General features: G+C 30.3%; 1 protein-coding gene across 1 annotated transcript in view; it reads right to left on the bottom strand.

The window, feature by feature from the left end:
- Window positions 1–598: 598 nt before the first annotated feature.
- Window positions 599–17,020, bottom strand: part of LOC132744004 (guanine nucleotide-binding protein subunit alpha-12-like) — a 28,879-nt gene continuing 12,457 nt past the window's right edge. Inside the window, exons 3-4 of the mRNA XM_060732604.1 lie at window positions 8,797–15,718; window positions 599–6,298 (exon numbers count right to left, since the gene is read on the bottom strand). Coding sequence (XP_060588587.1) covers window positions 15,149–15,718 — 570 coding nt within the window. The 3' untranslated portion in view covers window positions 599–6,298; window positions 8,797–15,148. The remainder of the gene's footprint in view (window positions 6,299–8,796; window positions 15,719–17,020) is intronic.

The raw sequence follows: 17,020 nt of genomic DNA, 5'->3' as shown, positions 1-17,020 counted from the left end.
TTAGCTTTGGTTTCTTGTATAAAAGTGACTTTACTGGACTCTGCAGGTTTTAGCTTTGGTGCTCAGTATAAAAGTGACTTTACTGGACTCTGCAGGTTTTAGCATTGGTGCTCAGTATAAAAGTGACTTTACTGGACTATGCATGTTTTAGCTTTGGTGCCCCGTATAAGTGACTTTACTGGACTATGCAGGTACTTGCTTTGGGTGTCTTGTTTAAAAGTGATTTTAATGGACTATGCAAGTACCAGCTTTGGTGTCCAGACTCAAAATCAAACCAAGTCTGCAATTTTCATGTCATTTTGCTGATTTTAATGCTTCTGAGGGATCATCTTACCAGTTATTTGTATAAAATTGATGTTACTGATGAATAAACAGTGTACCTACAGTTCACTTCCAAAGAATGTTTACAAAATGTATTTTTTGCGTGGTTTTACCACAACCAGGTTTAGGGTAAGTTGAATGTTACTTTGGAAGATGTAAGATATGGATATCCCATTAATGTTGCTACATCTCATCTAATGGTCCTCCAAACAGCAATGTTATATATGACTAAACTGGTGCTTGACAACAGGAGGTAATACAGAAGATAACACAGAAATAAGTTTATATGTAATTTAATGTGTGACCATACAATCATATAGAGAGAATAAATATAAGTTTCATATAGTCAAATATCAAAATATTCATATAAAATATTGTAAGGGAAGTACGAAAGTACTAAATAATGATCAAAAACTAGTAGCAAGCCTTTCTTTCTGTTACGAAAAGTAAAAGCACATTGTAAACATGGAAGCTGATTTCAATATAACAGTTAAATGATGTATCCTAAACCACAGGCAACTTTATTTTACTTACTTATATTATGGGAGAAGTATATGTGTTGTTCAAAACAAGTAAGATTTTAGTTGTTGGGTAATCACAATGACAATATATAACAACTGTTGCCAATTTCTGGTGCTGGAAGACCTGTTATTATTTGGTAATGTACACTAGCTGCATGCTAGATTTGGACCTTAACATTGTACATGATGAAAATCATTCAAATAATTGCACATGCTGTCATATAATTTATTGTCACAAAATCGCCTGTGGTTAAAGATTAAAGCATGAAATGATGAAGAAAAAACAAACAAAATTGAATCACCTTCAGCTGACAATCACATTTGATTTACATTCAAACTTACAGAACTAAGTTTCATTCTCGTAGAAAATAAACCTGCTTATTTCACTGTATTTGTAATAAGTAATTCTAACATTACATTCATGCATGTACACATAAAACCATTTCATTCATATACATGTAATCTCATAAACAGATTATTTTGATTACACACACTATGATAGTTTATATAAGTTTTATACTTACAATAATAAAATGATTTTATATCCACTTTAAAGGTGCTTGAATTCTACAAAATGGCTTAATAGATTCACAGGTGTTTGAAACTATGACAATCATAAAGTTTTTGTAAAATGGAGAATATAGAATGGCTATTAAGGGGATTATTTAGAGGGTTTATTATCACTTGAAAATATAAAACATGTGATAATGCATATTTTAATGGAAATTTTGGTCAATAAAAAGAAGGCTAACAAAACATGTATTTAAAGTCTTATAATTATAGTAGAATATAGTGGAAACTGTAGCATTTGGATTGCATTTTTTAATTTTTAATCAATTCTAATACTGAGTGAGCTGTGATTTTCCCCATAGACCAGTGCTTGTAATATACATGTAATGTGTTCTAGTTTAATCAGTTACCCTTTAATTGATGCATCATGCTTCGTAAATATATATTTTATTAAAATTTCCTTTAAATGTACAGTAAGACAGGCAAACTGAAGATAAACTACTGGTTGTATCAAAATCATCTTGTTTTTCATCTCTAAAAAGTAAACTAAATTAAAATATGCCAAAAAAATACCCAAATCTCGCAGTCAGCTGTTGGTCTATACTGACATCTCAATGCAATGTTCATGATTTTTGTTTTAAATTTTACGTTTATACACAAACATTAACAGCCAACTATTTTATCTATCCCAATCAGACAAATAATGCAGCTATCTTAATATAACATGGATTCAATCAATTCTAGGAATTTCAAAAAACATTATTCCTTGAAACATTCATTCATTGGTGCCATTCCTAACACTACTAATATTCCCCCAACCCCCACATTGTGCCAGAATATTATCAAAATAAATTTACTCAATTTCCTCAAAACAAAAGACATGATTTATGTTGAAACCAAATCTAAAATACATCATTAAATTTATATGCATATTGGGTAAAACTGGCCTTTTCTTGAGGTTATATTTACAGATAAATTATATTTGAGTATCTTGCATCAGATGGTATATAAAATTGTCATTATATTTGATTTTATTTAGTTTTTGCTAACAATGTCTTTCACTCTATCATTTAAATTCGAACAATTCTCATTAAATCACATTAACTTTTCTATATTCTTTCATTATATATAAATCTGATTAAGCACATGTTTGTTGTTTTTTATCAGTAAATAATATATACATTTTGTAAAATATCTCTTAAAACAGTAGGTTATTTATAAATACACATATTTTCATTTATATAACAGATATTTTATCTAAAATTATCTCCATGTCTGCAGGAAGTCTATTATATATGTAATTCTCCTCTTACTTTGAAAAAAAAAGAAAAAAAAAGATAAAATATATATCCTAGAGATGTTCCTGACACTAAGTACAAAAAGGTCACAGAAATTCTTAAACAGTTGAATACTTGTAGTAAACAGGGAGATTTCAACATTAAGACAGCTTGCTGTTATTATTTTATCTTTTACCCATTCACATATATAATATATGATGAAGTTGTGTATGATAAAACATGCCAGCAATAATTCAAGTTCATTAACTTGTTTAAACTAACATGTAACAGTAGTTCAGGACAAAATGCAGACTTTATTACTTGGAAGCCTGTCTGTTATAAATAACCACTAACTAAATTTGCCATTTCATGGAGGTGGCTACAGTATACTAGCAAGCAGTTATCTACCAAGAACATTTATTGGTTCTAGCTTTTCAGCAAGTAACTAACAACTTCTCTACATAAATCATTACAATCAGAGATAGCAACAATGTCTTTCATACTATAGTACCCTGTATTATATAAAACTGTTACTGTCTTGCCTTATATAGTAGTTTCTCTTCTGGTTTTGATTGACCAATTATTTCATTAACAAAAATATTTAATGATGTTATCCCAGACTTGACAAATGAAGGTTTTTCACATATCTAATCACAGTGTACAAACAAAGTTTTAATCTTATCAGCTTTTTGCTGCACTACTATCATTAGTTATCAGTAAATTTACTAAGTTGTAACCTGCATTTACTGCATTTATCGAGTTTGGTATCTGTATTATAACCTTGAAGTTATCTGCCCTTGAACCATATCATAATTTGCACATGAAAGCAATAAAATCAAGATAACACCATAATATTCTTACTGAAGTTTATAGTAGTAAGACAAAATAATAGTAATTATACAATTAACATAAATCATTCGTTAATTATATATTTATTACATTATGTTGTAAGTATATATACTATATAAACCTCTTTAGATTACATCTATATCAATTCTTATACACTTCAATAAATAGTAATTATATTACTATATTCTACATCATTCAACTGATGAATCTATATTAACCATGAAGTTATACTATCTGTGATGACAATAATTATTACTACTAGTATATTGTAAAACTTAAATGCACAATATACTCTTTTGTACAATTATGCATATAAACTGGAAGTTGTTGTTTATGTTTAATGATAGGAACATATTTTCTTGAAGTAAAGATGGTCTTTTACCATTTTAACAAGGTATCATCAAGTACTGATTGAGCTTATATAATTTATTATCTTTAACACCAATCAATAATTGAATTTTAATTGACAACTGTCATCACAAATCATCTGCCTTAATGATTTAATAATAATACAATAACATTTAAACCCATACCCTGCTGGCATTTCTAAAATGGACTTGTCTGTCTTAATATGTTTGGAACTGCCAATTATCAATTTTAGGGATATCAGAATGAAAACTTAAAAGATAGTAAGCCAACAGTATTGAACTGGGTCAGACAGCATGGCCTGGCTACAAAGGCTTTAACTTTTAGTTCCAGCAGGGTAAAGGGCCAGACTACAACCTTATACAGCAAAACATAAATGAACACAATTTGAAGGAAAAAAACTTAATATAGTCTTTGTTTTAATATGAAATAAAATGAGGTAAATACAAAAAAAATCAAAAAAATCACAAAACAATACACAGTACATGTATTTTTCATGTGAAGTAATAAAAACTACCTGTTGAAAATGTTCTTAAAAATCTTCAAAATACATAGAGGTAAACAACTGTATACAAAAAATCAAGAAAATGGAAAATGTATATGGGTATTTCAAAATATTTTTTTAAAAGAGATTTAAACTATTAGTTAATGATTCCACAACTTAAATCCATGAATATTAACATGTCAAAAATATGAATCACACTAGCATCTTTGTCATTCAGTATTCAGTCTGTATCCATATAAACACATGGCTCATTCATTATTGCTTTTTTAAATTTTTTTAAAGAAAAGTTAAAGATGAACTACCACGCTCAAACTGTGTCACTCACTTATTCAACTATTAAGGCATATATTTATTCTAAGTTGATGAAAAATGTAAAATGTTATAAACTTTCATCATAATGAACAAGCCTGTCTTCATGACCAGAGTAAAACTTATAAAACACAATGATTTATTATACATGATAAATGAGGGATATATGGTCAAGCCTTTGGTCATTTTAGTTTACACAGAGAATATTCTAGTATATGTAAACAAAGGCAATCATTAAACAACAGAAAGTAAAACTATGAAGCAATTATTTCATCCAATTAGAAACATTCTTTTCTTCCCTTGTACCCCATGTGATTTAACTCTCAATTATACATATGTTGATGTAATTTAAGTATGTTGAAGGTATGGTGATGGTTTTAATTGACAGTATGGTGAAGGTATGACAAAAGTATGGTGAAGGTATGTTGAGGGTATGGTGAAGGTATGTTGACAGTATGGTGAAGGTATGTTGACAGTATGATGAAGGTATGTTGATGGTATGGTGAAGGTATTTTGAAGGTATGTTGAGGGTATAGTGAAGGTATGTTGATGGTATTGTGAAGGTATGTTGACAGTATGGTGAATGTATGGCGCACGTAACATAAGTGAATTTAAATCTGTATACATGTACTATAACAAAAAATGTTTTACATACAAAAAAATGACTTAATATAATAACAACAGCAGTGAACATAACTCTCTTTCTCTCACAGTGTCACCACAATCCATGTAACATATATAGAAATGATTTATAGCAACACTGTAATAACTTACTATATACATGAATATAGATATATAACTGTTACACCATTCTCTTTTCAACAAGTATGTAATGTCTATTTTATAAATACTTGAGTTTAGCAGAGATTTATAGGAATATCTGTATTTTAAAACAATTTTACCTTTAGACAGTAGTTTATATATCTTCATTTACAAATTGTAATTATATTTTAAAGATATAAATGGATAATGCTTAAGGCAGGCTTTACTAATTACTAGTTTAGAGTAAAATTACTACAATCAAGTTGATGGTTTAAGAGAATTCAGTTCAAATGGTAAAATAAGGCAATACAATGTCAAAGTTTATCATTATTCCCAGCATATGACAAGTATATTTTTAATAAGCATATAAATCAACTGGTCAGCAAACCACAATTCTAGCGAAAAAAATCCCCTTTTCATAATGAACAATAACTAGGAAACAAGTGCTGAGTCTTAAAGCAATTGTTACAGCAACAATGCCTGACAAATGACTGACAGAATAGTCACACTAATATTTGATACATGACTGACAGAGGCATCACATGACACAACTTTATATTCCTGTACCAAAAATAAAGTTAATAATGGAAATATGTTGGAAACATGTCATGTCTTCATGACATTATATATATATATATATATATATATATATATATATATATATAAATATTATATATATAAAATACATTGTATTATACATCAGGACTTGACCTTTAACCTCCATTTATACAGTACAAAGTAACTTAGTACTATGATAAACCTACTGTTACTAACAATGCTAGTAGTGACTAGTACACACCACTCTTCATGAGAAGTTTAAACTATAATCTCACATACATGTATCTACTAGATAGCAAGTTTGGTATGTACATGTATCACTTAAGGTATTAGGACCCTAATGGGCACTATCAGGAACTAAAAAATTGACATCATAAGTCAGATGTATACCTTAAAGTACACCTGTATGCAAAATTTAAACAAAGTTTACCGTACGGAAATCAAGTTATGGCCACTTTTCTGAACTCAAGCTAGGATGTTATGAGGGCCCTTTTTTAGAAATGAGGAACCTTTAAATAATCTGCAATAACATTCTAATGAAAAATGTTTTCCCATTAATTTTTGGTAAGAAACAAATAGTACCATTCAGCTAACAATCCACATAAGCAAAATTATGGTTTCTACATAAAATTTATGAAATCTGTATAAAAATGTTACCCTACCCCACCCATTTTTACCACGTGTCTGGCCATTTTTCTACTTAGGGAGCCTAATTTAAAAAATTCTTAAAATTTACTCAAATGAGTGCCTGTTTTCAAAGTTTCCCTAAATTTTTAAAAAAGTATATTGGTTGATCTTGTAAAATATGAAATACTTTTACCGTCTAGTTTTGATTATATTACACTTCGAAAATATCAGGTACCATATTTATTACTAGATTTAGCATAATTTAGCCAATAAATACCTATATAAATTAAACAAGAGGGCCATGATGGCCCTAGATCGCTCACCTGAATTATCAAACTCATCCAAACAATTACCTAGACAAGCATTCTGACCAAGTCTCATGACAGGTGAGTCAAAAATGTGACCACTACAGTGTTAACAAGGATTATCCATATTTGAGCAGTGCGACCTAGTTTTTTACCCAGGTGACACATATTCAAACTTGACCTAGAAATCATCAAAACAAACTTTCAGACCAATTTCCAGGATACTTGGATCAAAACAGTAGCAACTAGAGTGTTAACAAGATTTTTCTATTTTTAGCTCCGGTGACCTAGTTTCACATGCGATTTCGAACTCATCCAAGCAATTACCTAGACAAGCATCCTGACCAAGTTTGATGATAATTGAGTCGAAAATGTGACCACTAGAATGTTAACAAGGTTTTTCCATATTTTGGCGGTGTTACCTTAAGTTTTTCATCCAAGATGACACATGTTCGATCTTGACTTAGAAATCATCAAAACAAACTTTCAGACCAATTAACAGAATATTTGGATCACAACAGTAGCTAGACAAGCATCTTGACCAAGTTTGATGATGACTGATGCAAAAATGTGATCGCTAGAGTGTTAACAAGATTTTTCTATTTTTAGCTCCTGTGACCTAGTTTTTCATCCGAGATGTCCCATGTTCGATTTATTCCCAGCAATGACCTAGACAAGTTTCCTGACCAAGTTTGATGACAATTGAGTCAAAATTGTGACCACTAGAGTGTTAACAAGGTTTTTCTATTTTTAGCTCCTGTGACCTAGTTTTTCATCCGAGATGACCCATGTTCGAACTCATCCGAGTTATTACCTAGACAAGCATCTTAATCAAGTTTGATGATGATTGATGCAAAAATGTGACCGCTAAAGTGTTAACAAGGTTTTTCTATTTTTAGCTCCGGTGACCTACTTTTTTCATCCGAGATGACCCATGTTCGAACTCATCCAAGCTATCAACTAGATAAGCATCCTGACCAAGTTTGATGATGATTGATGCAAAAATGTGACCGCTAGAGTGTTAACAAGGTTTTTCTATTTATAGCTCCGGTGACCTAGTTTTTCATCCGAGATGACCCATATTCGAACTCATCCGAGCTATTATCTAAACAAGCATCCTGACAAAGTTTGATGATGATTGGGTCAAAAATGTGACCACTAGAGTGGTCACAAGGTTTTTCTATTTTTAGCTCCTGTGACCTAGTTTTTCATCAGAGATGACCCATGTTCGAACTCATCCAAGCAATTGACTAGACAAGCATTTTGACCAAGTTTGATGATGATTGGTTCAAAAATGTGACCACTAGAGTGTTCACAAGGTTTTTCTATTTATAGCTCCTGTGACCTACTTTTTCATCCGAGATGACCCATGTTCGAACTCATCCGAGCTATCACCTAGACAAACATCCTGACCAAGTTTGATGAAGATTGGGTCAAAAATGTGACCTCTAGAGTGTTCACAAGGTTTTTCTATTTTTAGCTCTTGTGACCTAGTTTTTCATCTGAGATGACCCATGTTCGAACTCATCCGAGCTTTCAACTAGATAAGCATCCTGACCAAGTTTGATGATGATTGAGGCAAAAATGCGACCGCTAGAGTGTTCACAAGCAATTGTGGACGGCCGGACGGACGACGGACATTCATCGATCCTAAAAGCTCACCCTGAGCAAGCTCAGGTGAGCTAAAAATCAAAATTAAACACTTTTTTCTTTCCAAATGGAACATGAGAGATACATAAATACTGTTAAAAGGAAAAAAGAAAGAAAAAAAAAGTTGACCCTTCTGGGGATTGAACCCATGGCCTTCATTTTCAATGTAGTTAACAGTTGTTCTAGCCTATTTGAATACTCTTCAAAGCGGAGGTAATGCATTAGGGTGCTAATACCTTAACTTCTGTATCATGTAGAATTAAACATTTGTCCTTACAGGTATGTTTAAACACTGTCTATAAATATATGGTCATGATAGACAGGTAGTCACTAATCACAGATCAATTCAAAACAATGTGATCAACAGAAAAACAAATTGGTAAATGTTAGAATGGCAAACTGTACTATTGTAGTTTAAACTTCAAGGTAGCCTACAATGAGATGGTTAGAAATTAAAGGTTATTTTTAGAGTAAATGTCCATTTTAATCTTTAACCTGCTAGTGACAACTGGAAATAGTCAAATACCCATGTGACCAGTGCAGACTAAGAAAAGCTGGCACATCTGTGCCATATAATTATGGCCTGCACTTTTTGCTATTCAGTCAATACCTGTTTTAAAATTTTCTCTAAAATTGATGAACTGGGAGACCAGTCTCGATTGTTTACAACCTCTAGGCCAATTTGGAAGATGGTTATGTCCATTTACAATATTTAGAATGGTAAGGGTTGAAAATCTTACGAATGGATTTTATATTACAGGTTTATATGTATTTTTATATTTTACCTACATCTCTCTTTTCCAGCAGAAATCTGCTACTGGTTGTTAAAATGTTGAGATATAATTACTGTTTATAGAACAGGTGCTTTCATTATCACAGATATAAGTGGTTTGTTTTTGTTCTTTCTTATCATATCCTGGTTTGATGTAAAATAATTGTATTGTCTTCTTGAATTAAATAAAGATACGGTATTCTACCAATAAAAATCTTTAACATACATTTTTCCTTTCATCAGAATACTTAAAAATTTTCAACTTTTATTTAATATTTCATTAAAAAGTATAATTTCAATTTCATTCTTTAATTGAAGACTAATTGAAAATTAGTTAAATTCCTAATCAACCCATCAAAATAATATATAAAAGACATTATAACTTCAAGCATGTTGCCAAATTCCAAGCAGTTTCAGGAATGAAATATTACATTTATTATAACTCATGAAAGATAGAATTCATAAGTTTATTGAAATAGGAGAGAAGATTGTCGGATGTTACAAAAAAAATCATTTTCAAGACAAAAACTGATTTTGAGAGAATAGTTTGAGGATTGTGGGGAGACTGTGAGAGTTCACTGATAATAGCTGTAACAACAGACTGGTAGCTTAAAAATAATTCTCATCATACTTCATATACCTTACAAAACATGAACCAGTCTAAATAATATATAAATGAAAGTATATAAAATGTTAGGCCAGACTAAATTCCCTGCTATAGTGTTGCCACTTTATTCCTCATTTTATATACAATAATTTTTCAAATTTTTAACTGGTTATTAAACCCAAAATCATAGTTTGTACAAAATATTGTTCTTAATTTTAGTTTTAACTGCATTTTATTTCAATCAGGATTTATAACTAAAATTGTTCTAGCGTTGTGATCTGTTAATGTATAATTATAAAGAGTTCATTCCCCTGGTATTATAATACAGTAGCGGGAAATTTACTCTGACCTTTACAAGATCGTGTCTGCACAATTACCTAGACAAATGGTCCAAATATTTCACAGGATATTATTCTTGTCTTATATTGTTAACAATGAGTATGTAAGCAACATTTAACTTATAAACTGCACTTTTTTGTAATTTCCTGGTTTTTCATTCATCCTGCTTTAGATTAAGTAGTTTCTATCCCATTTTAGAAATAAGGGTAATTGGTGACTAACACTAAATGACAAATCAAGACATCAGTAAGTGATCATCTGTTAGTGAACTAACCATACAAGAACTTACTGTTTCCAATAAGTAGAATCTTAAAATGGTTCCTTCATTTGAGGACTCTCATCTTTCATAATAATAAGGAAAAAGTTGGAACAGGCCAAGTAATTGTATCACACCATAACAGAACCATTTATTCTAATAATTCTGTAATCTTTTGTTAGTATATACTTCTAAAGGTGTACTGTCTGAATGGTGTATAACCAATTGAATACATGTAAATGTGAAATTTAAACTTTTATCCCATTTACAACACAGAAAGATCTTATTTGTTATGCCTTATAAAAATCATTAAGTAAACATAGATATATTATAGTCATATATTGGCATTAAATACCTGCCATGACAAAAATACCTCCTAATTTGCGTTATCACTCTTTTTATGATTCAATTTTGGCAAAGCCCACCATTATGTGCTGATAAGTGAATGAATTATTTGCTACCATGAAATATTTGCTGCTACCAAAATACTAGGGCCATTTATCTAGATTACAAGATTTATGTACAAACAAATAAACAATAAAATATTGAGCAGACAATGTTTGTATCCTGTTTACATGTACAGGTGTGGCACTTTAATAACAAGTAGACCCAGTATCAACTGTTTGTATTTCTTTCCCAAGTCTGAACATTGTGAATCTATAAGCATGATAATTACTAAAAACATTAAAATCTATATAAAATCCTCCAGTCAAGTTTGGCATGGTATAATACAGTATGCCAAAACAACAAAAAGTTTCTTGTTTACTTAAAAATGTTTGCTTTGTTGTTGTTGAAAATTTTGGAGCCAAGGAATTATTGATCATATTCATTAAAATCTATCAAACAGTCATATATGAACAGGATTGAATAGAACAATTAGAAACATTTACAAAACAAAATCTAGAAAAGCACTTCTAAAATTGAAATGAAATTATGTTGGGTCTTTACCATTGTTTTACAAGGCAGCTTCTAACAGAAACTCAGAATAAATGATAAAATACTTCTAAACTGAGGCTCAATGGTTTACCTGTTAAATGTTAAAGTAATAAAGTATAAAAGTAGTTCTGAAAATGAGTCTTTAATCTAATGATTTTCTAAAATGCATTCAGTCAATTTTAACATACTATATGTCCACTTTATATATACCTTCAGTTTATATATCTATGTTAGAGATGTGTTGAGGCATGAGGAAGCCTGTTTTATCTATCTTACCTGGCTTATATAAATAATCTTTAAGTTAAAAACAAGTTTAAAACATGATTTAAACTATGCACAAGGAAACTGACAACAAAGTATTTAATGATAAATGCTATGACAATGTTACCTAGTTATATATATATTATATGATGCAGCATTTTGTTACTTCCTGTCTGTCAATAATTTACAACAAGTGTCATATTACTTCTAGGAAAGTTTGAAAATGTTGGTCAAAATTGTATAAGATGTAATAGAAGCATTATAATGTGTCACCAGGTGATAGAGGAAGTTTAATATCAAATTAAACCATGATTACCAACATGTAAATGCATTTTTGTTAATTCTTTCGTTTTTACATTTCACGTAATTTATGTCACAAAATCTTACTGTCAAAGTGTATGCCATATTATTTTTTTATACGATAGAGCTAGCAATTGATGTTAGTTAATTTACTTTATTGACTTGTTCTATTTTAACATAAGCACGAGACAAGTTGAATAGTCTTATCCCCAACCTACCTACAAGGCCAACATGTCCCATGCATGTGATCATATTATATAAAATCTCTGTATACCTTAATATATGCATAAACTTATCTTACATGTAAGTTGTATGGCCTTGGACATATTATGTAGATATAAAATGTATCAATTAAATCATCTAGGCCTGATACTAAACCAGTATACATTTCATTCACTTTTTTTCATGAATATATCAAAATGCTTTGAAAACTGTTTTTTAAAGTAAAACTATGTAAATTCTTTAAAGGTCCGTCTAGATATAAGTTCAAATTCTCAAGAAATTATTGACCCAATGGGGTAACCATCAATATTCAAGAATTCTTAATAACTACCTACCAATCAGCAAATTATCAATTCCACCTGTCATACAACTGTTTCTACATTATAAACATTACCCTAGTAACGCAGAAAGATTATTATAGAGCTCTACTATATTTTAAGTTTATCCACAGTTCATATTAATACAGCCTTACCTTGTAATATAACTTTTACTGAGTTAGAACATTGTTGCTTTAACTCTAATCTTATACAGTATATTCCCAGTATGTAATGTTTTAAGTCAGTGAATTAATCCTTTATCATTTTCAATATCCTAGTACATGTATTATGTTTTATATCAAAGATTTGCTTGTAGATATACAGTATATGATGGCACACCTGTGTATATTTTTTATAATTCTCGTCAATCAGTTGCTATGATATTTCATACAGGAGACAATAATTGGGCCGCGCCATTAAAAAACCAACATAGTGCGTTTGTGACAAGCATGGATCCAGATCAGCCTGCACATCTGCAGTCTGATCTGGATCCATGCTGTTTGCTGGCAGTTTCTCTACTTGTTATAGGGTTTGTAAGCGAACTGCATGGATCCTGATCAGACTGCGAGGATGCCCAGGCTGATCTGGATCCATGCTGGTCGCAAACACGTTATGTTGGTTTTGTCATGACACGGCTCAATTATATGTTTGGATACACATGGAACATATATATGTATGATAAATCTATATAAAAGTAAAAATCTATATATAGGCAGTGTAAAATGGTGGTACTAAATAGTCAGTTTTAAAATGGTCTTGCAAATTATGCAAAATACTTTACTATTAAAACTTATTGTAATATATATTACATATTTTATTCCAATATACATTCACATTCAAACATTCTTATGTTGATTTTATAGAATAAATTTACCAAAAACTCTCTAGTAACAGAATTTAAAAATTTTAACAACATTTATGATGACTGTCACTAACAATTTTCAATTGGATCAATGTTCAAAATTTTACCATTGGTTTATTAATCTTGTCACATAATGTAGTTCTATATACATTAAGACAGAACAAGATAGCTTACTCATTATATCAGTCTATAATATCTACAAAATATCTATGTATAGATGTTAGTATAAAAAACAGGATGTATTAATCAAAATACAGGAAAAACTCATCAACTAAACATGTTTTAAACAATTAATATCTTGTTTTTCTGATATACCAATCTGATTTTTTTAAAACTATCTCAATTTAATCATGTAATTTTCATGTTAACACAAAAACAAAATTTAATGAAGCTTGACAGTCTGTAAAAGCTATAAAACAAAATCTGTTTACTTAAACAGTGTTAGTATAAGCAATTCTTATCTTAATTATAAAATTTTACTGGTCAAAATAATCAATTGTAAAAAATATCAGAATCCTTGCTGTATATAACATGTTGGCACAGGTAAATTTTTCTAAACATTTATACATATACATGTAAATAAAAACAAACTTTAGGTTTTTTGGATTAGGCCTCATGTAACTTTCAAATCATATATGTTCTACAACAACCAGGTGGTTTTATACTACTAGAATTTTAATTGTTTTCTATCAAAGAATTTTGTAAGATTTGTCTTATTTTAACTTTGTTTGTTATATCTCTGTAACATTTTTCAGAAAATTCAACAAGTTATTTTATAGAAACACCAGTTATTATAGAGAAACACCAGGCGGGATCATAGAGTACAGAAATATCAATGCTGTACAAAACCTTGTTATTCCTGCTCTCTTTGTCTCATGTAAGGATTGAATTATTAGATTATCTCTTAATTTCTCAGAAATTCACCCCCCCCTCTCTCCTTATGTTTAAGTCATGCCTTATATCAACTAGTAAAACATACATGACACCTCAAGTGTTTTAACACTGAGTTTACTTTAGAAGAATTTATTCAATATTTCAGAACCCTAAACCATTCCTGAATCAATCAAGAAGTTTTAAGAATTTTAAGGCCACACTCTTTTCACATAAAGAATCGTTGACATTTTCTGCTGTCATAAAGCAAACAATTAAAATCCAATCTCCTGTCTGAGCTGCAGAAAATGTCTAACAGTGACAATAAACTGGTAATTTTATAATTCAAGTCCTCTGTGATATCTTTGACACAGCATTACATTCCCTACACTGAAACATGTTACACAAAAACACAAGGTTTCTTTCATGTCAATGATTTTGATTCCTAGTGAGTTTGAATCCGAATAAATATATGGTCAATCATGCAGTTCAGATGCACAACCCTTCAATATAATCCTTTCACACTGAATATTTTTGATTTTTATAGCAGATAAAATTATCTCAGCAGAAGTTTCTTCAACACTCCAACCTGTACTTCTTTGTCATTTTTATTACTTTAGGTCCTTGTGCTTACTTTTGCCTACTTTCTGGTGAAACCATTCTATCTCAAACATCAGTTCCACAGAACCAGTCTGAGTAACATGTATGCATAATCTATTATCACAACACAATTGGTTCACATGATAAATGTTTGGACATTGCACAGTTTCCATCTTCATTCATTATAACATCATCTAGCACTTTGTGATCATATATTAAAATTGTTCAGTTGAAGACTACAATACTCTACTGGAGCATCAATGACTTTAAATTGTCCTGTAGAATTGTATCTTTTACCGCCTGAAACACGAATTTGATATTTTCTGTGTCTATTGCCGTTGTGAAATGATGAAAGAGAGGCTTTGTTCTTTCACGTCGCCTCTCATCAAACAATCCAAGAATGTAGTTCTGGACATCCTCAAGGCAGTGTGGGTCTCCCTCAAAATCATTAAATGTCTCTTTTATACTAACAACCTTTACCTTATCTTCTAGTAAGTCTGTTTTGTTGAGAAAGAGGATAATGGACACATTAGAAAATGTCTTGTTATTGATAATGGTCTCAAAAATGTCACATGACTCCAGCAACCTGTTTGTTTTCCGGTCTTCCATAAGAACTTGATCAAACTCACTGGACGAAGCCAGGAACAAGATTGAGGTGATTCCCTCAAAACACTGGAACCATTTTTGGCGCTGTGACCTCTGACCCCCTACATCTACAAACAGGAAAGGGATTCCTTTGATATCAAATTGGTGTTCGATGATTCCTTTTGTAGCTTTTCTAGCATGAAGTATATCTAGTTTGACAGGAACATAGTTCTGGAAAAAAAGAGTTAAACGCTGTCATTTAATATGTTGAAATATGAGAGCACATTATAAATATCATGCTCCCATCATTTTACTTATATAACATACAGATAAAATGTCAAAAACCACATCATGGAAAAAATTGCACATGAAAGTGCATAAATTAAGTTATATATCAGGCATTAATGCAGTCAGGATATTTATCTTGAAATAACATTATGTTAGATTGACAATTTCCTTACATAATATTATATGGGAAAATACAATCTTACATGAAATTTTACCAGGAAAATTACGAATCAAAAGGGCTTATTAGCTTTAACGCAAATAATCTTATCATACAATCAACAAGAATTATTTACTCTAACATACTTATAAGGCAATGAAAATCATAAGTATTTTTAACAGCTTTTTTCTAAAAATCCCATTAGGTGCCGATATTGGTCATAGACATAATCAATTCTTTTCAGCAATTAGTGATTTAGGTCAAAATACTTCTTTGTGTATATTTTTCTACTTTTATGACAATTTCACATTCAAGGCTACTTTTTTCTGGTTATAAGCATATAACATGCTTTTAAACCATCATTTAAACATTATTAAACTTGTCTTTAACCTTTCTAAAAGAAATTTTTCATTTGTTTCTGAGGCAAAATATGTGGTTAATATATAAACATGTTTCAATATATGACACACCACTTTTTTGAGTATACATCAAAATCTTCTCATATAAAAATGGCAGTGACCTGAAGAAGTAAAGGTAGCTATAAACTTAAACTGATTAACATATCAGGTTGGTCAAAATCAAAGTTCAAATCTGTTTAGAAGGACACCTACACCATTGGAAAATTGAAAAGTGATACCTGTTTGAAAATGAAAGATAACATTGTTGTTATGTGTTCTTAGAAATGTGGTCAGTATAACATTATTATGATTTGTTAATTAAATTTATATTAAAGAAAATTGTACAAGAATATCTGTATCACTGATGGATGGTGACTGTTTCTGCAGACACAGATTTATTATATCATTAAACATTGCCTTACTTATTGTTAAGTAGTAATACATGTAGTTACTAAGTTAGTAATAGTTACTAAGTTAGTAATAGTTACTAAGTTAGTAACAGTTACTAAGTTAGTAATAGTTACTAAGTTAGTAATAGTTAGTAATACTTACTAAGTTAGTAATACATGTAGTTACTAAGTTAGTAATAGTTACAAAGTTAGTAATAGTTACTAAGTTAGTAATAGTTACTAAGTTAGTAATAGTTACAAAGTTAGTAATAGTTACAAAGTTAGTAATAGTTACAAAGTT

This window comes from Ruditapes philippinarum, unplaced genomic scaffold (assembly GCF_026571515.1).
Source record: "Ruditapes philippinarum isolate M1 unplaced genomic scaffold, ASM2657151v2 ctg684_1_1_1_1, whole genome shotgun sequence".
Classification (NCBI taxonomy): Eukaryota; Metazoa; Mollusca; class Bivalvia; order Venerida; family Veneridae; genus Ruditapes; species Ruditapes philippinarum.
Note: the sequence above shows the minus strand (reverse complement) of the source record. Positions and strands in the feature narration are given on the sequence as shown.